This window comes from Bufo bufo, chromosome 5 (genome assembly GCF_905171765.1).
Source record: "Bufo bufo chromosome 5, aBufBuf1.1, whole genome shotgun sequence".
NCBI classification, from domain to species: domain Eukaryota; kingdom Metazoa; phylum Chordata; class Amphibia; order Anura; family Bufonidae; genus Bufo; species Bufo bufo.
In genome coordinates this window covers 550,272,813-550,296,448 of record NC_053393.1, presented here as the reverse complement: position 1 = coordinate 550,296,448, position 23,636 = coordinate 550,272,813, and the positions used below count along the sequence as shown (strand labels likewise).

General features: G+C 47.0%; 1 protein-coding gene across 4 annotated transcripts in view; it reads right to left on the bottom strand.

Moving 5' to 3' along the window:
• Positions 1-23,636, bottom strand: part of NBEAL2 (neurobeachin like 2) — a 92,863-nt gene that overhangs the window by 15,942 nt on the left and 53,285 nt on the right. For 3 of the 4 annotated variants that reach the window (XM_040431437.1, XM_040431440.1, XM_040431439.1), the window contains 20 exons: positions 21,571-22,142; positions 19,042-19,174; positions 18,757-18,876; positions 17,279-17,600; positions 16,961-17,043; positions 15,032-15,124; positions 14,646-14,817; positions 13,877-14,010; positions 13,180-13,339; positions 10,939-11,041; positions 8,710-8,863; positions 8,043-8,201; positions 7,564-7,723; positions 7,400-7,488; positions 6,576-7,280; positions 5,520-5,698; positions 5,286-5,439; positions 4,980-5,117; positions 4,520-4,825; positions 3,486-3,635 (listed from right to left, as the gene is read on the bottom strand). In XM_040431437.1, the coding sequence (XP_040287371.1) occupies positions 3,486-3,635; positions 4,520-4,825; positions 4,980-5,117; positions 5,286-5,439; positions 5,520-5,698; positions 6,576-7,280; positions 7,400-7,488; positions 7,564-7,723; positions 8,043-8,201; positions 8,710-8,863; positions 10,939-11,041; positions 13,180-13,339; positions 13,877-14,010; positions 14,646-14,817; positions 15,032-15,124; positions 16,961-17,043; positions 17,279-17,600; positions 18,757-18,876; positions 19,042-19,174; positions 21,571-22,142 (4,086 nt within the window). The remainder of the gene's footprint in view (positions 1-3,485; positions 3,636-4,519; positions 4,826-4,979; positions 5,118-5,285; positions 5,440-5,519; positions 5,699-6,575; positions 7,281-7,399; positions 7,489-7,563; positions 7,724-8,042; positions 8,202-8,709; positions 8,864-10,938; positions 11,042-13,179; positions 13,340-13,876; positions 14,011-14,645; positions 14,818-15,031; positions 15,125-16,960; positions 17,044-17,278; positions 17,601-18,756; positions 18,877-19,041; positions 19,175-21,570; positions 22,143-23,636) is intronic. The other variant, XM_040431438.1, reaches the window with a different exon arrangement.

Sequence of the window (23,636 nt, the reverse complement as noted above, 5' to 3'; positions counted from 1 at the left end):
ACACACAAAATACACCTACTGGCGACCAAAGCAAAGAGATCAATAGTCCTAAGAGACACACTGGTAACACGGAAAGAAATCCGAAAAATTCACAAACTACCGTATCTATTATCTAAACACATGCCACTATGGAACCATATAGAATTTACTCCTATTTAAAGCCTATCGACACCTTTGTGCACTAAAAATCAACAACCCCGTATCTTACCGTAACGCAGCACATAATAAAATTGCACTTGTTTGTTTGCTGGTATCGGCTTTGCTCTCAGAAATGCTCTTCTATAAGATTCACTCACAGTTATATATAGTGTATAGTGTACCGCAGTGTATAGTGTACCGCAGTGTATTGTCATTCACAGTAAGCCTGATCAGGCTCAGCTATACCATGGCAATCCGGATGCCTGTGAAGGCTTCAGGTTGCCATGGTATCCATCGGGACGCTGCCACAGCAGCGCAGCGGCCCGATGGGGGAGGGAACTCCCTCCCTCTGTTTACTCTTCAAGCATGGGGCCGCTGCCACAGCAAAGCAGCAGCCCGATGGTTATCCCCTCCATGCAGCGGTCCCTAAGGACCATGGCATGGAAGGGGTTAAACGGCCGACATCGGCGCGGGGGGGGCTACACTGACAGAGCCCTGCTTTATACACACCACCCATACATAAAGTACCTCTATATTCTCCACCAGCACAGTCCTACAGGGAGCCTGTGTTCCCCTAACTCCTCCCACACACATGGCTGATCACATGACTGTGACATCACCACAGGTCCTGTAACCACAATGTAGTTTGGAGCTGCTCCTGGTGAGAGAGATGTCCGTGAGGGGCGGGGCTTATCTGCTTCTCTACCCGTGAGATTTCCCTACCCTTGTCACTTCCTGTTGTGACGCGGCCGCACCAGACATGACGTTCCAGCTTTGGAAGGAGGTGTGCCGCGCCGCGCAGGAGCACAATGGCGGGGTAGGGAAATTTCACACCAGAGTTGGGGAGAAGGGGCCACCTAATGCGCTTGTGTATTACCTCTCAGCTGGACACCGGCCGACACTGTGCATGCGCCGGGAGCCTCACCAGCGGTTAGAGGGTAGGGAAAAATTACAGGCCAGTGAGCACTGTAAGAGATCAACCAAGAACCAGCGCAGATGAGACTAGCTCCAGCAAAGGCTAACGGTCACTTGCGCACTGGCCCATAATTTTTCCCTACCCTCTAACCACTGGTGAGGCTCCCGGCGCATGTGCAGTGTCAGCCGGTGTCCAGCTGAGAGGTAAGGCGCAAGCGCATTAGGTGGCCCCTTCTCCCCAGCTCTGGTGTGAAATTTCCCTACCCTGTCGTTGTGTGCCTGCGCGGCACGGCACACCTCCTTCCAAAACTGGTGCGGCCGCGTCACAACAGGAAGTGACGCGGGTAGGGAAATCTCACGGAACGCCGGACCTGGCAGCTTCTGATACAGCGCTTATGACAGGGGGGAAACTAAATATTTTTTTTCTTTTTAATTATCTTTTTATTGTAATTTTCAATAACTACATATAAATAAGGGTCCATTCAGACATCGGTTTTGCAAAACACTGACGCCGCACATCGCGGACAAGAATAGGACATGCTCTATTTTTTTCCGGAGCCGCGGACCAGAAGTTTGGGGCCGCGGACAGGAAATGCGGATGCGGACAGCACACAGTGTGCTGTCCACACCTTTTTCCAGCCCCATTGAAAATGAATGGGTCCGCATCCGTTCAGCATAATTGCGGAACGGATGCGGAACTATTCAACGGACGTGTGAATGGACCCTAAAAGGTATAAGAAATACAAGTCATAAAACAAAAAAATATACGCACATATTTTATAAATGTTTTGAATATTTAGGTTCCCTAGGGAGTTTTTAAATTTTTCTACATTGTACCATTCTGTGTGTTGGAATGGAGTCATCAGAGTTTCTATTTTGTGAGTTTGCAAGTGAGTTTCAATAAAAGTTTTTCATTTTTTAAAGAAATTATGTTTTTTTTTTCCCCTTTGTTATTTAGTGTATCCTCCCCATACACATGATGTATTATATTTGGGATGTCACCTCTGTAGTTGTGGGGGTTGTCTGCTGTATCCAGGATCTTTTGGCTGCTAATAGTACGGCATTTGTGGGAATTGTGAGGTTCTATTTTTTCCGTCTTGTTTTTTGTAATGAAGCGAAATATTTAAAACATTTATAAAATACGTGCGTACATGTTACACCTGTGTCCTAATATTAATGTTAACTTCTGGCCTACCGCCGCACAACTTACTACGTCGCAGCGGTAGGCTCTTATCTGTATAACAGTATACAAGTGGATTAAGGTGAGTTAAATTAGTTTTTATTTTTTTTAACCCCTCCAGCCCTGTTCTACTATGCATTCTGTATTAAGAATGCGATTATTTTCCCTTATAACCATGTTATAAGGGAAAATAATTATGATCGGGTCCCCATCCCGATCGTCTCCTAGCAACCATGCGTGAAAATCGCACCGCATCCGCACTTGCTTGCGATTTTCACGCAGCCCCATTCACTTCTATGGGGCCTGTGTTGCGTGAAAAACGCACAAAATAGAACATGCTGCGATTTTCACGCATCACTTGTGCGTTGCGTGAAAATCACCGCTCATGTGCACAGCCCCATAGAAATGAATTGGTCCGGATTCAGTGCCGGGTGCAATGCGTTCACCTCACGCATTGCACCCGCGTGGAAAAATCGCCCATGTGAAAGGGGCCTTAAAATGTAAAAATTTCCCCAAGAAATAGGCAAATAAAAAAATAAAGTCACTTTGAAGGGGCTTGTAGCGTTTTGGCGCTGTACGGTGCTATAGAACCAGCAATAGAGAAATAGGCCGCCAAAATCCAAAACGCGCTCCAGTCTTTTGAAGTCTTGCGGCGGCCCAGCCAGTAGATAGATTACATAAATAGCCTCCATTTTCAGGGTACAAGCGTACGGAAATGGTTTTAGAAATGTTTTGTCTTTGAACCTTTTGTAATAGAAAAAATTGATAAGAAAGGAAAAAAAAGTTTTTTCATAATTTTCAGTTTTTCCTTAAATTTTAAAAAAAATATTATATCCAGAAAGGTCCAAGGCGTCCCAAGAAAAATAATATCACATACATGTAGGCTGGCTACAAATGAATCAGTTATTTGCAGTTAGATAGATGCGTTGCTACAACTGAAAAACTGGCCTGGTAAGGAAGGGGGATAAACACTCCGGTAATGAAGGGGTTAAGTTATATATATATATTATTTTTTTTTGTTCTTATTTTTTTGCTTTATGATTTGTATTTGTTATACCTTTTATTCATATGTACTGTAATTGAAAATTACAATAAAAAGATTAAAAAAATAAAAATAAAAAAATAAAAAAATGTAACAGAATTGTGAATGCAGCTCTGGATGTGAAAGCAAAGGTTTTGCCGATTTTTTATATTTTGTGCTTTTATGATCATGTCAGCGAGGGCCACGTCAGGTAGGTAACACAGGACTTACCTGAAATCTGCCCCTGCTCTCCCCCTTCTCGGTCTCCCTTCTTAAGGAGCTGCTCATGAGAGCGTCGTAACAGGAGTTCCAGAAGGACGACATCTGGTTGTGGCCTTTTGAAAACGTTTCCCTTTCTAGTTGCTCCATGGCGGGCTGCACCTGGGGGGAAATCGCACCCGTTAGGTGACATCATGGCGCCAGAACAAATCTAGATGGTTAAAGGGGTTGTCTCTTATCATAGACAATGGGGGCATATCGCTAGGATACGCCCTCATTGTCTTATAGGTGTGGGTTCCACCATTGGGACCCGCACCTATATAGAGAACGGAGCACTGAAAGTGGTGGAGAGTGCACTGCGCATGCGCAGCCACCCTCCATTCATTTTCTATGGGGCCGGCGAAAATAGCCAAGCCCATAGACGTGAATGGGAGCGGTGGCCGGTCATGCGCGGTGCTCTCCCATTCACTTCTATGGGGAACCAGCTTGGTGGTGGCCAGACCGGAGTCCTCCAGCCACCACCTTGCGGGGCTCCGTTCCGGATATAGGTGCGGGTCCCAGCGGCGGGACCCGCATCCGGTAAGACAATGGAGGCATATCCTAGCGATATGTCCCCATTGTCTATGATGAGACAACCCCTTTAATTCTCCACAAATTAGAAAGAATCTCAATATGTCCACCAGCCAGGTGTCCAGCGGCCACTGCGCAGTACCTTCGTCTTAAAGGTACAGGAGCCAAAATATACAGGACTGTGCCCAGTAGCACCAGCCATACCATGTGCATGACATTGTCAAACATCCACAGGACGACATTACAATCACGACTCTGTGCCCTAATCTAGTCTGGCTCACACAGCTGAGGATTCGTCACAATGTATCCTCTGCAAGTGAAAAATTTCAGCAGCACCAATCTGTCTGTGTGAGCAGGGCTAGGTTAGGACAGGCTTTCCCCCACTGAATGTAAAATAAAAAATAAAATAAAAAGTTTCCATTCACTGAAAGCAAGCACAGATTTGATATATGGTGAGCAATGAGACTATGACATACCTGCTTCTCTATGAAGAGCTTCCACTCGGTCGTGGTGCAGAACCTCCGGAGGTCATCGTGGAAGGTTGGGCTCCCGTTGGTGGGGGGCAGGGAGGGTAAATGTTGCTGGAGCTTGAGGCAGTCGTAACACTGGTCCATGATGGTCCGGATGATGGGCACCAGGCCTAGGAAGGTCTCAGACTTGGCGCTGAGCGAGCTGAGAAGCGGGGTCTGCAGACTCCCCAGCAGGAAGCACGCCTCCTCCTTCTGCAGGGCGGTGGCATATTTCAGAATTTCATGAAGCTTTGAGGAAGCCAATAGATGCATCTGACGAGAGAAAATCACAGGTCAACCCTCACGGATGCCAAGAATAGGTTAAAATGGTGACGGCGGCCATACTGATCGCCACCCAGCTTTCCCACAGAAAGGTATTCACAGGGGGGATGTCTTATTTTAAGGGCCCCTAACACCACGTTCTCACCTGCTGGTCATCTAACTTGATGAACCCTATGATGATCCTGAGGCCGATCTGCGCCATCTCCTTCAGCTCCGACGTCCCGTTTGCCAAGTAATTCCAGACATCCAGCTTCTCCAGTAAGTTAGTGACCCCCTCAAATATCTGAAGACATGATAGAAATTAACACATTATCGACCAGGTAGCAGCTGATGATAAACAAAGAACTGTCCGGGACATGCAGGCGAAGTATTCTGTGTACTACCCCCATCATCATCCCTCTGTGCCACCACCGCCTGGAGAGACTTCATACACAACTGATATAAAACTCACCTTCTCGCTCCAGAGGATTTCATTGCTGTCACCTTCGGAGAACAGGAAGTCTTGCAGGAGGCGCAGGAGCTTCAGTACATTGTGCCCGAGGAAGGAGGATGGCGACGCCTCTTTTATGTCAGTCAGAGACGATTCCAACATCATCTCCAGGAGGCTAAAAACAGAATGAAGAGATGCTGAGCACTTCCTCCATGTCTGCTGAGAGACGTGTTCCTCCCGCGCTCGCTGACTCACCTCCTTTTGATCTCATCAGGTGGTCTCACTAGTTCGCAGGCTGATCCCAGCTTGGTGAGGACAGAGAAGACCTGACCACGCTCCTTCCAGGCCACGTCCTCCTGACCGTCCACTCCCCTCCAGGTGACAGAGAAGATAATGTTGGTCAGAAGGTTGCACAGCTCTTCTTCTGGGGTCTGCTGGAAGACAAGCACATGTTACACAGGAGAACGTGGAGGAGACACAGCACAGGCTATGGTGAAGGAGGGGAGGCAGAAGATGATGACGTGGTACAGGAGTAGTGGCACTGTTCATCACATGGTGGGCAGAAGATGAATGGAACAGAAGAAGTAGTGGCACTGTTCATCACATACGGTGGTAGAAGACATGGTACAGGAGCAGTGTTCACCACATATGGTGGGAAGAAGATGATGTGGTACAGGGGTAGTGGCACTGTTCACCACATATGGTGGGAAGAAGATGATGTGGTACAGGAACAGTGGCACTGTTCACCACATATGGTGGGAAGAAGATGATGTGGTACAGGGGTAGTGGCACTGTTCACCACATATGGTGGGAAGAAGATGACAGCACAATGCCAGGTGGCTGCTGGAGTGGTGTAAACCATGTGGCCACTGGAGCAGCTTGACACAGACTTTTTACACAATGGTCGCCTCCACCATTGTAATATGTTGGGGACTCCATAAAAACATGGGGGCATGAGTTTGGTGGCGGGGGGTTCTAAAGGGGCTGCACTGAGCTTGAATCTCAACCCAATCCAAAACTTTCAGGATCAAATGGAAAGACAGAGCCCCCCCCCCCCCCCCCCCCTCCTCCCAAATCAGGGGCTGCCCTCACAGAGGAGGCAAAAAATTCTCAGCCATCCCAAAAACTTGTGGGAGACCTTCTCAGAAGAGGGGGCTGTTATAGATACAGAAGGGGAAGAAAGTCATATTAACCCCCATGGTTCTGGCATGGGACGCCCTACAAGCTCTATAGGTGTGATGTCAGGGGTTCACATACTTTTAGCCATACAGTGTAACCATGGAGATCCTCTGAGGATCCGCTCACTCTCACCTGTGGGTTGCTGGTGTTGGAGATGGTGTCGCTGGGCAGGGTCTCCTGGTAGCTGTTCTCATCCAGGACGTTGGAGAGGCTGGAGCTCTTCCTCACCCGCATGCCGGGGAAGGGTTTGAAGGTCTCCAGGGGTGAGGGGGTCCCCGGCTGGCTGATTGGCGTCTCGTTCCCGCTTTCCACTGTGACACTGGAGCTAGCGCTTCCCAGGTCCAAATGTAGATCAAACGGAGACATGGAGAAGGGGGAGAGGGGCTGGTAGATGTTGTCATAGGGGGGTCCAGTGCAGCTGGTCTCCTCTGATCCCGCCGCATCCACCATGTTGGAAGAAGAGTGACTCGCTTGGTCTGAGGAATCGAACGACTTGAAATTATAAGAAAGGAACACTTTGTCTTTGACTGCGGGTGAAATGGAATGATCAGAGAAGCCTTCAGAGAAATCCAAGTCGGGGGCCTCAAAGTTCTGGAACACAGGGTCCGGATCGGACTGGTCAATGGAGCCGTCCCGGGAAATGCTCGGCTCTTGGTCTTTACTGCTGCCCATCCTCTTCAGGGGACATACAGTGCTCCCGTACATGGGACTACTCAGGCTTCGGGGCCTGGACTCGTAGGACTCCTTGATGTAAAGCTTGGTCAAGATGTCCTGCCACCCGATCTGCTTGGCCAGCTGTCGTATGATGTCTTGTTGGGAGTAGATGAGGTGGAAGAGCTGGAAGAGCACAATAATAGACCACTCGGTGAGCGCACTGCATGATGGAGATGTAGTGTGTAACGCAGCAGCAAGTGCCATGAGATCCCTCAGTGCAGCGCTCATCAGGTGACTCTTACCTTACGGCAAACATCGAGCTTCACCGGGAGCTCCGCCCTGTGCGACAGGTACACCACTGCCAGAAGATCCTTATAATTAGGCGTCACATCTACAAGAAAAACATATCAGCTAATCGGACTACTCCACTCAAGAATGTGAGTGACAGAGGGAGTTGTAGTCTTACCAGAGACTAGGACCTGTTCGGAGAGGCAGCGGATCAGCAGCATGGAGACTGGGACGTCACCGAGGAAGGAGATGAGACCCTGATAGCCCAGGTCCTTCAGCTTCAGCCGATGCTTCAGCCGCTCATTCACCTTCTCGTACTTCACCAACTTGAACAGGAGCTGAGGAACCAATCACAGGAGAGATGAGGAGGACGGAACGTGAGACATTCAAATGTTCCGTTATCTGACAACCTCCAGAGACATTACATCCTATGTGACTGATATCGGCCGCTCCTCTTATAACGCTTCAGAACGGATATAACCTCCATAGCACTGATGGGGCTAGATATATCCCAAAGAAATGCATCTGCGAAATGGAAACCACTGAAAGTTTCGATCGGGTGCAGGACCCCAGAGAAGAGCGATGGGTATAATGCCTCTACAGGATTTTAATGACTTGTCTCCCCTAAACTGTTTAACTGACAAAGATTGCACCAACCTTGAAAACTTTTTCCCTCAAACGATCTGAGAACTTTTTCTGGACAAGAAGGAAATAGAAGACGTCAACGTTTCCTTGTTCCAGGAGAAAGGCGTACAACTGCTCACTGCTAAAATTAGCCTTCAGGAGGCTGAGAAGAACATCCAAGATCCCGCACACCTGAAATACAAGAACACAGAACATGAAGATCTAACAGTATAAATAGTGAGCGCAGCTCTGAAGTATAATACAGAATGTAACTCAGGATCAGTACAGGATAAGTAATGTATGTACACAGTGACTGCACCAGCAGAATAGTGAGTGCAGCTCTGGAGTATAATACAGGATGTAACTCAGGATCAGTACAGGATAAGTCATGTATGTACACAGTGACTGCACCAGCAGAATAGTGAGTGCAGCTCTGGAGTATAATACAGAATGGAACTCAGGATCAGTACAGGATAAGTAATGTATGTACACAGTGACTGCACCAGCAGAATAGTGAGTGCAGCTCTGGGGTATAATACAGGATGTAACTCAGGATCAGTACAGGATAAGTAATGTATGTACACAGTGACTGCACCAGCAGAATAGTGAGTGCAGCTCTGGAGTATAATACAGGATGTAACTCAGGATTGGGGAGTGAGATGACAGCCCTCAGATGACTGATACGTTATTTTGCTTGTACCTGTTCTTCATCATTCACACTCGCTGTGTAATTCAGCACACTGTGCAAATCCTCTGGACACAGGTTCTTGGAGAGGAAATCTTTGGTAAGACTGAACAGGGACATCTGGACGGTCTTCATGTTGTCCGAAGTGATCTGCTCTTCTTTCTGCATACTGCAGTTGCAAAAAACAATTTCCGATGTAAAGTGACATTTTTACCTCAGCAGGTACACAATTCCATGCTGATTTATTTCTTTATAGAATGTTACTTTTGTTGAAGGGTTTATCCCACGAATGTCAAATAATATATCAAAGAGCAATCAATGTGAACACTGCTGCTCTCCAGCACCTTTTCACCTTTTTTCTCTTCTTTACTCACCTCTCTGCGGCTCTAGTCTCTTCACTGTCTGTGGGGGGCAGCAGCTCATGACATGTGACCACCAAGCACCTGCACCCATCCAGGAGTGCACTTCTATCAGGTCTTCTTAACCCCTTCCTCCCCTACTTAGAAACCAGTCCCACACACACAGCACAAGTGATTTCACTAATAAAGAGCACCTACATATGTAATAAGCACGCCCTCCCCCCGCTTTATGAGATCACTGCGCGGCCACTCAGAGGAGGAAGACAAGACGGAAAATACTGAGCATGTGTCCTCCATTGAATGCAGAATGTGGTCAAACAGGAGCATAAACATCACACATATTCTAATAATACTTCATCTGAAAGGCTCTACTCATTGCATAGGAACACTCCTTGTGGGATAACCCATTTTACTGTTTTCCTGATACAGAGCTACAAAAACCATGCATGCAAATGTTATATAAATTCTGTCTGCAGCCACCACTAGAGGGAGCTCAGGAGATTACTGCACACAGATATATACAGCCACCACTAGAGGGAGCTCAGGAGATTACTGCATACAGATCTATACAGCCACCACTAGAGGGAGCTCAGGAGATTACTACATACAGATATATACAGTCACCACTAGAGGGAGCTCTGGAGATTACTACATACAGATATATACAGTCACCACTAGAGGGAGCTCTGGAGATTACTACATACAGATATATACAGCCACCACTAAAGGGAGCTCAGGAGATTACTGCACACAGATATATACAGCCACCACTAGAGGGAGCTCAGGAGATTACTGCATACAGATATATACAGCCACCACTAGAGGGATCTCAGGAGATTACTACATACAGATATATATCCACCACTAGAGGGAGCTCAGGAGATTACTACATACAGATCTATACAGCCACCACTAGAGGGAGCTCAGGAGATTACTACATACAGATATGTACAGCCACCACTAGAGGGAGCTCAGGAGATTACTACATACAGATATATACAACCACCACTAGAGGGAGAGCAGGAGATTACTATATACAGATATATACAGCCAGCACTAGAGGGAGCTCAGGAGATTACTGCATACAGATATATACAGTTACCACTAGAGGGAGCTCAGGAGATTACTGCATACAGATATATACAGCCACCACTAGAGGGAGCTCAGGAGATTACTGCATACAGATATATACAGTTACCACTAGAGGGAGCTCAGGAGATTACTACATACAGATATATACAGCCACCAATAGAGGGAGCTCAGGAGATTACTGCATACAGATATATACAGTTACCACCACTAGAGGGAGCTCAGGAGATTATTACATACAGATATATACAGCCACCACTAGAGGGAGCTCAGGAGATTACTGCATACATATATATACATTCACCACTAGAGGGAGTTCAGGAGATTACTGGATACAGATATAAACAGCCAACACTAGAGGGAGCTCAGGAGATTACTGCATACAGATATATACAGCCACTACTAGAGGGAGCTCAGGAGATTATTACATACAGATATATACAACCACCACTAGAGGGAGCTCCCTGAATAATACAATTAACTCAAAAAAAAATCTAAACATCATACAATACAACAAAAGGGCTCATTCAGAAGGCGGTATGCTGTCTGCAAAAATGCAGATCCGTTTTTTTGCAGATTAGATGCAGACCTATTCACTTCTATGGGACCCTTTTCTTCCATTGCACGGCTCCGCAAAACAAATGAAACATGTCATATACTTGTCAGTGAAAATCAGGACGTGACCCCATTGAAGTCTATGGGTCCGCAAAAATACGGAATGCAATCCGTTTTTTGCGGACATGCTGAACTGCATACAGCCATCTAAATGAGTCCTAATGGGGAGATTGTTCCTTACCCATAATGCCTCCTGACAGAGTCCAGAATGTACTGCACTCCGTATTTCCTCCGCACTCGCTGCTTGTGGTCCTTCATGATTGACGAGAGATACTGAATGTGACCTGACCGGTGACAAAGAATCAATTCCTCGAATTATTATTATTATTTTTTTAACAGTAATTTTTATTGGTTTTTGATACATTTTAAAGTTATATATTTTTCACATGAATGAAAATAACTATATTAATAAACAAAACTTTGACATCAGTTTCATTGGTTTGTTAGTTATGAATTTGAATAGATAATAAAAGGGGTTGGACATGCCGATGTGTTAGTGAAATTGGTTTTGAATATATATACATATAAATATAAAATACACATGTACTCAAACATTAATTATCATAACTATGTAGCATTTTGAGTATGTGTGCATATGTGTGTGTGTTCAAAAGTTGCAAGAAAAAGTATGTGAACCCTTTGGAATGATATGGATTTCTGCACAAATTGGTCATAAAATGTGATCTGATCTTCATCTAAGTCACAACAATAGACAATCACAGTCTGCTTAAACTAATAACACACAAAGAATTAAATGTTACCATGTTTTTATTGAACACACCATGTAAACATTCACAGTGCAGGTGGAAAAAGTATGTGAACCCTTGGATTTAATAACTGGTTGAACCTCCTTTGGCAGCAATAACTTCCACCAAACGTTTGCTGTAGTTGCAGATCAGACGTGCACAACGGTCAGGAGTAATTCTTGACCATTCCTCTTTACAGAACTGCTTCAGTTCAGCAATATTCTTGGGATGTCTGGTGTGAATCGCTTTCTTGAGGTCATGCCACAGCATCTCAATCGGGTTGAGGTCAGGACTCTGACTGGGCCTCTCCAGAAGGCGGATTTTCTTCTGTTTAAGCCATTCTGTTGTTGATTTACTTCTATGCTTTGGGTCGTTGTCCTGTTGCAACATCCATCTTCTGTTGAGCTTCAGCTGGTGGACAGATGGCCTTAAGTTCTCCTGCAAAATGTCTTGATAAACTTGGGAATTCTTTTTTCCTTCGATGATAGCAATCCGTCCAGGCCCTGACGCAGCATAGCAGCCCCAAACCATGATGCCCCCACCACCATACTTCACAGTTGGGATGAGGTTTTGATGTTGGTGTGCTTTGCCTCTTTTTCTCCACACATAGTGTTGTGTGTTTCTCCCAAACAGCTCACCTTTGCGTTTCATCTGTCCACAGAATATTTTGCCAGTACTGCTGTGGAACATCCAGGTGCTCTTGTGCAAACTGTAAACGTGCAGCAATGTTTTTTTTGGGACAGCAGTGGCTTCCTCTGTGGTATCCTTCCATGAAATTCATTCTTGTTTAGTGTTTTACGTATCGTAGATTCGCTAACAGGGATGTTAGCATATGCCAGAGACTTCTGTAAGTCTTTAGCTGACACTCTAGGATTCTTCTTCACCTCATTGAGCAGTCTGTGCTGTGCTCTTGCAGTCATCTTTACAGGACGGCCACTCCTAGGGAGAGTAGCAGCAGTGCTGAACTTTCTCCATTTATAGACAATTTGTCTTACCGTGGACTGATGAACAGCAAGGCTTTTGGAGATACTTTTATAACCCTTTCCAGCTTTATGCAAGTCAACAATTCTTAATCGTAGGTCTTCTGAGAGCTCTTTTGTGCGAGGCATCATTCACATCAGGCAATGCTTCTTGTGAAAAGCAAACCCAGAACTGGTGTGTGTTTTTTATAGGGCAGGGCAGCTGTAACCAACACCTCCAATCTCATCTCATTGATTGGACTCCAGTTGGCTGACACCTCACTCCAATTAGCTCTTGGAGATGTCATTAGTCTAGGGGTTCACATACTTTTTCCACCTGCGCTGTGAATGTTTACATGGTGTGTTCAATAAAAACATGGTAACATTTAACTCTTTGTGTGTTATTAGTTTAAGCAGAATGTGATTGTCTATTGTTGTGACTTAGATGAAGATCAGATCACATTTTATGACCAATTTGTGCAGATATAGATATATATATATATATATATATATATATATATATATAAATATACATAAAAATACAACATGCATCTTCTATTTTTAAAAAGATTAGAGTATATATGTAATTAATTCCTCTAATTAGATGACAAAGGAATACAGGCATAGTGGAGGCACACAGGAGGCATAGTGGAGGCACACAGGAGGCATAGTGGAGGCACACAGGAGGCATAGTGGAGGCACACAGGAGGCACGTACCAAGCCGCACAGCAAAATCACTATTGCTCCAGATACGAAAATCAAAGAGCAGGTGCTGGTAGAGGTAGTGGAGCAGGTAGTGGTGACCTTCAGACGCGATCTGGTCCATCAGCATCTGGGAGGCCATAAGCACATTCATGTCCAGTGTGAGAGGAGACACCTGGGGAGAGACTGGGGGGTTACACAAGGAAACCAAAAATCACTGCAAAAAATACCTCCAACTGCTTAAAGGGCCGGTGCCATCTGATACAGCTTCAGAAAGTACCATTCTTGTAAATTCTGCAACTTTCTAATGTACTGTGTGCCTCGCCTTTTTCAAGATCTCTGCTTGCTGTCAGTGACTGGGAGCATTTCAAGGGTTGACAACCTGTCCTCCCCGAATACTTATCACTGCTGAAGGGTTGATGCAATTGTATCCAACCTGTATCTAAAAAGCCTGGACTCCATGGTGATACACTGTAGGAAGTTATAGAGATGTGTGCTGCTGAGGGATACATCTATAACGAAATCTCAGCTGTGGAAAATAGTAGGTCTGTACAGGTTGTCAGCTTCTGGATATGTTCCCACTCATTGACAGCTAGCAGAGATGTTAAAGCACTGTGAGGAATTGTTAAAAAAAAGTACAACATTTTCTACAGCAAAAATAAAGTGCTGAATTAGAGGGATGGGGGTGATGGGAGTCCAGCAGTCCGCTCACCTTCTGCAGGAGCGCCCCTATGACAGCCGGCCCGTGACACTGCAGCAAGCTCTCCTGATTGGTGGGGTGACCCTGGATGAAGTTCTTCACCATGAGAAGGAAGGCAGCCACCCCGTTCCTCTCCAGTCGGCTCTCTGCGGAAAAAAGACGGAGAACAGCGTCACAACGGCGAAGGAGGAGACATGAGAAACAGGAGGGCAGAAAAATCTCCACCAAGGGGTATACACAGAAAACGTCCTTTAGGGTCCATTCACACGTCCGTAGTGTATTGCGGATCCGGCCATCACCCCCCATAGAAATGCCTATTCTTGTTCGCAATTGCGAACAAGAATAGGACATGTTCTGTTTTTTTCCGGAGCCGCGGACCGGAAGATCGGTGGCGTGCTCCGGAAATGCGGATGCGGACAGCACACTGTGTGCTGTCCGCATCCATTCCGTCCCCATAGAGAATGAATGGGTCCGCACCCGTTCTGCACAATTGCGGGACAGATGCGGACCACAATTGCGGACGTGTGAATGGAGCCTTAGTCTGGCATTAACAGCATGTGCTGCATTCATGAAACGTTCTGGATTACCGGACATCGCAGAAAGAGAAAAGCGTATCATATCTTATCATTATAGGTTCTGAGTCTGCAGGAATTTCTGGATTACTGGATGCCAGTTTAAAGGAAATTTCTGTGGGTCCAGAGTTGCTATTCCAGACTATTGGAATTTGGTGCATTTTCCATACAGCCCCCTACTCTATATGTATAAGATATCCCTGACGCACCGGAGGATTTTCCCAGGGGAAGCTGCATGGATTGGGCATTCCTGGAGGAGGTGAGCTCAGGGCCCACCAGATCGTGGGTCTCCTGAACTTCGGGGTCTTCTTTGGTCTGTAAGGCTACTTGGTGCAGTAGAGGCAGAAGGACGCCCATCCCCCCAACACAGCTCACCACGTCCTGAGGGACAGAAGAAAAAGGCAGGAGTAGAAAATAATTAATCACCGATTACTGGACGAGCCCTTCATAAACCTACTGCGCACTTCAGGGGAGCAACGCCGCCCCCAAAATGGCTCTCGGACAATGCATATTACACATGTGTCAACGGCAAACCCAAAAAGTAATGTGACAGAAGTGCACATGACGGCCCGGGTCTTAAAGAGACAGCATTCACCTTTACATCCCATGTGACCACTCTGTGCCCCGTCAACCTCCCGTCAAATGCTCGACTCGGGGACAGGTCCAGGCAAATGTTATTTTTGGAAGCCTGAAAACATCAAACAGAAATTTATGTGAACCTGGAAAGAAAGTGACTAAATAATGTCAATTATATGATCCCTGTTGGTCTAATGGTTTAGGGGTTTAAAATAATATCCCTGGTGGGCAGGGGTTAATAGGTCAATTATAATATTCCTGTTGGTCTAGGGGTTGATATCAATACCCCTTGGCAGTCTAGAGATCAATTATAATATCCCTGTCTAGGCTTATTACATTCCCTGGAGGTCTAGAGTAGTTTACAGGTCAGTTATAATATCCCTGTTGGTCTAGGGTGGTTCAGAGGTTGATATTAAAAGTGTTTTCTGAGATTTTCATACTGATGACCTATCCCCAGGACAGGTCATCAGTATCTGTGCAGTGGGGCTCCGACACCCGGGACCCCCGCCCATCAGCAGTTCTCCTGTGAGCTCCTGTGTGTCACGTGGCCTAGGAGCAGCTCAGCCCCCCAGAAATACCGCGATCCAAGCACAACCACTATACAGTGTACGGCGCTGTGATTGGTGAGCAGAGAGAAGCCGTGGCGCTCACAGGAGGACTGGTGTCTTCTCAAAATAGCTGATCGGCGGGAGTCCTAGATGTCAGACCCCCACCAATCAGATACTGATGAACGATCCTGAGGATGGGTCATCAGTATAAAAAACCTGGAAAAACCTTTTAATATCCCTGGCGGTCTAGAGATCAATTATAATAGCCCTGTCGGCTGTGTTAGGGGTTAATATTATAATCCCTGGTGGTCTAGAGCAGTTTACAGGTCAATTAAAACATCATCAGCAGTGGTAATGACTGGATGAGGAGGACACAGAAGATTGCTTCATACTTTCTTACGCTCCTGAAGTATATAGCTAATGTTTGCCCACAAGGCTGGGTGGAAGGCGGGTAAGTGGGCACGTGGTTTGCTGCACCAGCCCTAACACTGCATTTTCTTAGCTTACAGGTCAGTTATGACATCCCTGTCGCTCTATGGTGGTCTAGAGATTAGTTATAATATACCAGGTAGTGTCAGGTGGCTTAGATGTCAATCATAATCACCTTGGTGGCCCACAGTGGTTTATACACCAGTAAGTAGTATCCATGGAGCTTCATATTAATATTCCTGGTGGTCTAGGGGCAAATATTAATATCCCTGGTGGAATAGGGTGGTTATAAGTTATACCTGGTGAACTACGGGCGTATATTAATATCCTGGTGGTCTAGGTTCACATGTAACATACTATATCTGCATTCTAGACCAATTAGATGTCAATTATATGATATCTGGTAGTTTACCATTACTATTAATATCCCTGGTGGTCTAGAGTCACTATTAATGTAGATGAGGGGTGCCTTATAATATCTCTAGCAGCCGGACGTGGCTTATGGGCCGATATTTGATATCCCTGGTATCTGGTGGCCGCCTATCCAAGCTCCACAGGATATAAATTAGGGATGAGCGAATTTAATTTTTTTGAAATTAGTTTTCGGTTCAGGTTGTGGTATATTCCGTTACCACGGACCATAACGCAATTCCATGACGGAATGCATAACGGAATGCCTTTAGAGGACTCCCCCGCATAACGGGAACGGGTCGGATCCGTTATGCAGGCCATAGACTTCTATTATGACGGAATGAATAACACAATGCCTCTAAAGCCATTCCGTTATACATTCCGTCATAGAATTGCGTTATGGTCGGTGGTAACGGAATCCATAACGCAATTCACATTATACCACAACCTGAACTGAAAACGAATTTTAAAATATGAAATTCGCTCATCCATCGATATAATGGTGTCCCTACAATTATGAACATCAGCTGTATCACATTCAGGTCTGTGGCGCCCCCTACCTGCGGAGTGTAGAAGAGCAGAAGTTTGGCCCCGAGTTCGGAAAACTCGCTCTCTGGTGTCAAGGGAGACACAAAGTTCGGTCCTGTTGGGAATAAAAAGGTGGATGGTGACGTAGTGGTCATGAGCGGCGCGGAGATTCCTGCACTTCCTCTCACTTACCCCAGCCTGTCCACGTAGTGAAATGGCTGATAACAGGGAGCCATAGCTTGCACAGACTATAAGAACATCTCCAGACCATTGAAGAGCTTAACCATGTCTTTCCCCCCCTCATTTTGTGCACCCTACCCCCATCCCCCTTCCCAGAGCTGCAGACCTACCCGCCAGATACAAGGCCTTTACATGAGGTGCCTGAATGGAGTCATGAAAGATGGACACGGTGCCCAGATGACCTTCTAATGAGGTAGGGGTCCCCCATTCAGTATCCTGGGTTCCGGCCACAATGGTGGACACTAGACCCTCCCGTGAGTTCTGTGTCCCACCGAGTCCCCAGCCGTGTCCCACCGAGGTGGCAGGGAAGGACTGGGAGCGGCTGAGCAAGGAGTGAGAGGCGAAGGTGAGGTCCGGGGTATGAGATGGAGAGGTGGACACTGTGGTGGTCGTGCGGTGCCCGGCAGACCCAATACAGCAAGAGGTGAAGGACTGTAAAGAGGAGACACAAGCCACGGATGATGGAATGAATGCAAAATTATACAGAAAGTCCCCCCAAAACCCCTGGAGACATCCTCGGCTGTTTCTAGGTCGCCACCCGTTGCCTGAACAGTAGATAAATCTCATTATAGAATTCTAATTTATTCTGGAATTCTATTCATGAACCAGGAGGCCCAGGATGAACAGAGTTCAATGTAAAGTTTTACCGGGCTGCAGGCTGTGTGCAGTGACTTCCCAACACAGGACCTGACAGCGGAGCTGTCAATCACACAGCAGTCCCTCCTAAAGTCAGCTGCTCACACTGTAAACACTCGGGGCCACACAGCAAGGGGCCAGTAACTGTGCATTTTTCATAGACTGCAGGAGGACGGAGGACCCTTTTAAAGGGCTTCTCCAGGAATTAAGAAAAAAAAAAAAAAAACATATTCCCAAATACATTTCATTAATTATAAAGGCTCGTTTTGTCTGGGAAACAATCATCAGGAGAAATAAAATGGCTGCCATCCTAATAGTTCACACAAAACCTGTCCTGATCACACAGGAGGACAAGTTACTTCACCACAATGAGCCATAGAGCTGCCTCATCCTCCTCTCTGCTCTGCTTGTCCGATGAGAAGATCTTCAGCTGAATCTCTGTAGGAATGGAGTTCATGAGGAGACATGAAGTAGAGATGGACAGGACAGACTGTGGTAATGGAGACTGCATACAAGAGCTGCTGCTGCTCATTAGACACATCCCCACCTCCTCTCTGTACTTCATGTCTCCTCATGAACTCCATTCCTACAGAGATTCAGCTGAAGATCATATTAAACTGTATTCAGGATCAGTAAGAGAGGAAGATGGCGCAGCTCTTTAACTTGTCCTCCTGTGTAATTAGGACAGGTTTTGTGTGGACTAGTAGGACGGTGGCCATTTTATTTCTCCTAATGATTGCTCCCCGGACAAAACGAGCCATTATACCTACTGAAAGGTATTTGGGAATATATTTATAATGAAGTAATATAATTAAGTATTTTTATTTTCATAATTCCTAAAGAACCCCTTTAACTAGTTAACTGCTCAACTCACTTGGTTGGCAGACTATGACTCCCAACATGCCTGCTCTACTCCCTCCGGCCATATACAGGGCTTTGCTCTTCGGCTCACCTCATTGAGGGATGGAAAGCGCAGCGGCGCAGTTTTCCACAGCTGCCCGTCTGCGTAAATATGAACCATGTTCTGTCCGAACGGTCGGCGTCCTGCCAGGTGTACGATGTCCACGCAGTGCTGCAGACAGAAAACAGTGAGGGGTGAGCCCTAGGCAGAAGCCACAATGACCCCACAGCCAACAGCACATGACAAGCGGGCGCTCAGAGAATGAGCAGAGGAAGGACTCGATGCTGACCCCTGCTGTCCAGGGAAGGTCCTGCATGAAGCCCCCAGGTGACTCACCCACAAGGAGTCATTGAACTGCAGCTCAGGAACGGCGACAGTCATGTATTCCTTCTTCGTACAGACAGCCACGACCAGCATGCCGTCCGCGGTGAAGAACGCCTCGAAGCCCGTCCCGCTCGCTGCAAAGAAACTGCCACACAGAACCAAATAAACTGACGCTGAACTGTTACATTTATTGTGGGCCCGCGTGGGACCCGACCAGTGAGGGCCACATGGAAACGAGCTTCACCATGGTAAAATTATATGTTCTACAACTTTCTAATAAACTTTTTATTTCAATTCTTCACCACTGTCAAGATCACTGCCTGCTGTCAGTGAATTGCAACAATCTTGATTACATCCAGAGGCTGAAAAACTACTGCTGACTCCTCAATACAGCTTAAGGTTTGCTACGTTGTATCTTTCTCCTATGCTGGACTCCTAGCTCTTGAATACGCTGATACATTGTTACAATCCCATAAGATGTGTGAGAAGTGATACATTGTTACCACGTCCATCATATTCCTGGGCATGACTGATACATTGTTACAAGCACTTCAGATGTGTGAGCAGGACTGATACATTGTTACAAGCACATCAGCTGTTTGAGCAGGACTGATACATTGTTACAAGCACATCAGCTGTGTGAGCAGGACTGATACATTGTTACAAGCACATTAGATGTGTGAGCAGGACTGATACATTGTTACAAGCAGATCAGCTGTGTGCAGGACTGATACATTGTTACAAGCACATCAGCTGTGTGAGCAGGACTGATACATTGTTACAAGCACTTCAGCTGTGTGAGCAGGACTGATACATTGTTACAAGCACATCAGCTGTGTGAGCAGGACTGATACATTGTTACAAGCACTTCAGATGTGTGAGCAGGACTGATACATTGTTACAAGCAGATCAGCTGTGTGAGCAGGACTGATACATTGTTACAAGCACATCAGATGTGTGTGCGCAGGACTGATACATTGTTACAAGCACTTCAGCTGTGAGCAGGACTGATACATTGTTACAAGCACTTCAGCTGTGAGCAGGACTGATACATTGTTACAAGCAGATCAGCTGTGTGAGCAGGACTGATACATTGTTACAAGCAGATCAGCTGTGTGAGCAGGACTGATACATTGTTACAAGCACATCAGATGTGTGTGAGCAGGACTGATACATTGTTACAAGCACTTCAGCTGTGAGCAGGACTGATACATTGTTACAAGCACTTCAGCTGTGTGAGCAGGACTGATACATTGTTACAAGCACTTCAGATGTGTGAGCAGGACTGATACATTGTTACAAGCACTTCAGCTGTGAGCAGGACTGATACATTGTTACAAGCACTTCAGCTGTGAGCAGGACTGATACATTGTTACAAGCAGATCAGCTGTGTGAGCAGGACTGATACATTGTTACAAGCAGATCAGCTGTGTGAGCAGGACTGATACATTGTTACAAGCAGATCAGCTGTGTGAGCAGGACTGATACATTGTTACAAGCACATCAGATGTGTGTGAGCAGGACTGATACATTGTTACAAGCACTTCAGCTGTGAGCAGGACTGATACATTGTTACAAGCACTTCAGCTGTGTGAGCAGGACTGATACATTGTTACAAGCACTTCAGATGTGTGAGCAGGACTGATACATTGTTACAAGCACTTCAGCTGTGTGAGCAGGACTGATACATTGTTACAAGCACATCAGCTGTGTGAGCAGGACTGATACATTGTTACAAGCACTTCAGCTGTGTGAGCAGGACTGATACATTGTTACAAGCACTTCAGCTGTGTGAGCAGGACTGATACATTGTTACAAGCACTTCAGATGTGTGCAGGACTGATACATTGTTACAAGCACTTCAGCTGTGTGAGCAGGACTGATACATTGTTACAAGCAGATCAGCTGTGTGCAGGACTGATGCATTGTTACAAGCAGATCAGCTGTGTGCAGGACTGATACATTGTTACAAGCAGATCAGCTGTGTGCAGGACTGATACATTGTTACAAGCACATCAGCTGTGAGCAGGACTGATACATTGTTACAAGCACATCAGCTGTGTGAGCAGGACTGATACATTGTTACAAGCAGATCAGCTGTGTGAGCAGGACTGATACATTGTTACAAGCACATCAGCTGTGAGCAGGACAGGTTTCAGCTTGGGGAAAGAATGTTCCTGTGCACATAAAGTACATTGGCTACAAGTTACAGGAAGTTCCATTAATCTGGCAGGGAGGGGAAATGCCAGGTGCCAGACTATCAGAAGGTCTGCCATAGAAAAGTCTAGAACACAAAACCTCCCCCTATAAGGTATCAGACCTAGAACTAAAGCGCCGCCGTCCACAGTTATAGGCTGAAAACAAGTGCCGGATTATCAGACGTACTGGATTACTAGATGTCAGACTAGGACACCCCACTACGCATCTCAATGGGCCCCTATGGCAGAGGTCTCCAATCTGGGGCCCTCCAGCTGTTGTATAACTACAACTCCCCGCATGCCCTGACAGCCACCTCTATCCTTCCATATTGGGGGTCCTCACCTGTACAGCTGCTTGCGTCTTCTTCCAGTCTGGGATTCTTCTTTCATGTCATCGTTCAGACAGATCCAGGCATGGAAGGCAAACCCGGCACCGGGCCACTTCTGCATGGCTGGCACCATAATACCGGACATACTGGGGGTCAGGTCAAAGTACTGCAAAGCCCTCTCCGGCCCGTCCTTCCTGGCCATGGCAGACAGAGCACGGATAACCTGCGTTGCGTATGGATGGGCAACATTGCCGTTCACCCGGAGGAGTCTGATCAGGTCCCGGAGCTCGCTGGGTCTGATCGAAAGTCGCCCCAAAACCTGCAGAAGATGGATGAGGTTTTCTGCGCACTTTACGTCCAGCGCCTCCTTGCTGCTCAGGGCGCACAGGATTTGGGCCACCATTCCTGCCTGCACACACGTCATGAGGTTCCGCAGCGTGGAGTCACAGATCTGGTTCAACCACTCCGACACCAAGATCTGCAGATGCCTGGGAGAAAGATCCGGGATCCACTGGACCAGGATAAGCAGCGGCTGCTCATTCTGGATGAAGTTCATGGGATCCGAGTTGTAAGGACCTTCCATAGCCTGTAGAGGGCAGAGTCACAAAATCAGGGAAAATTATGTGGGGGGGGGGGGGGGGGGGGGGGGCAGGGTAATCCTATATAATGAAAAGTTCTGCAGCTTTATATAAGACTGTTCATCACTTACAAGATCTCTACTTGCTTTCAGCATATGAAAGCATTCTTCTCCAGACCCTGCTCTCCCCCTTCAGACCCCTCTGATCCCCTCTTACAGACCCCTCTGATCCCCTCTTACAGACCCCTCTGATCCCCTCTTACAGACCCCTCTGATCCCCTCTTACAGACCCCTCTGATCCCCTCTTACAGACCCCTCTGATCCCCTCTTACAGACCCCTCTGATCCCCTCTTACAGACCCCTCTGATCCCCTCTTACAGACCCCTCTGATCCCCTCTTACAGACCCCTCTGATCCCCTCTTACAGACCCCTCTGATACCCTCTTACAGACCCTCCTGATACCCTCTTACAGACCCCTCTGATCCCCTCTTACAGACCCCTCTGATCCCCTCTTACAGACCCTCCTGATCCCCTCTTACAGACCCCTCTGATCCCCTCTTACAGACCCCTCTGATCCCCTCTTACAGACCCCTCTGATCCCCTCTTACAGACCCCTCCTGATCCCCTCTTACAGACCCCTCTGATCCCCTCTTACAGACCCCTCTGATCCCCTCTTACAGACCCCTCTGATCCCCTCTTACAGACCCCTCTGATCCCCTCTTACAGACCCCTCTGATCCCCTCTTACAGACCCCTCTGATCCCCTCTTACAGACCCCTCTGATCCCCTCTTACAGACCCCTCTGATCCCCTCTTACAGACCCCTCTGATCCCCTCTTACAGACCCCTCTGATCCCCTCTTACAGACCCCTCTGATCCCCTCTTCCAGACCCCCCTGATCCCCTCTTACAGACCCTCCTGATCCCCTCTTACAGACCCCTCTGATCCCCTCTTACAGACCCCTCTGATCCCCTCTTACAGACCCCTCTGATCCCCTCTTACAGACCCCTCTGATCCCCTCTTACAGACCCCTCTGATCCCCTCTTACAGACCCCTCTGATCCCCTCTTACAGACCCCTCCTGATCCCCTCTTACAGACCCCTCTGATCCCCTCTTACAGACCCCTCTGATCCCCTCTTACAGACCCCTCTGATCCCCTCTTACAGACCCCTCTGATCCCCTCTTACAGACCCCTCTGATCCCCTCTTACAGACCCTCCTGATCCCCTCTTACAGACCCTCCTGATCCCCTCTTACAGACCCCTCTGATCCCCTCTTACAAACCCCTCTGATCCCCTCTTACAGACCCCTCTGATCCCCTCTTACAGACCCCTCTGATCCCCTCTTACAGACCCCTCTGATCCCCTCTTACAGACCCCTCTGATCCCCTCTTACAGACCCTCCTGATCCCCTCTTACAGACCCCTCTGATCCCCTCTTACAGACCCCTCTGATCCCCTCTTACAGACCCCTCTGATCTCCTCTTACAGACCCCTCTGATCCCCTC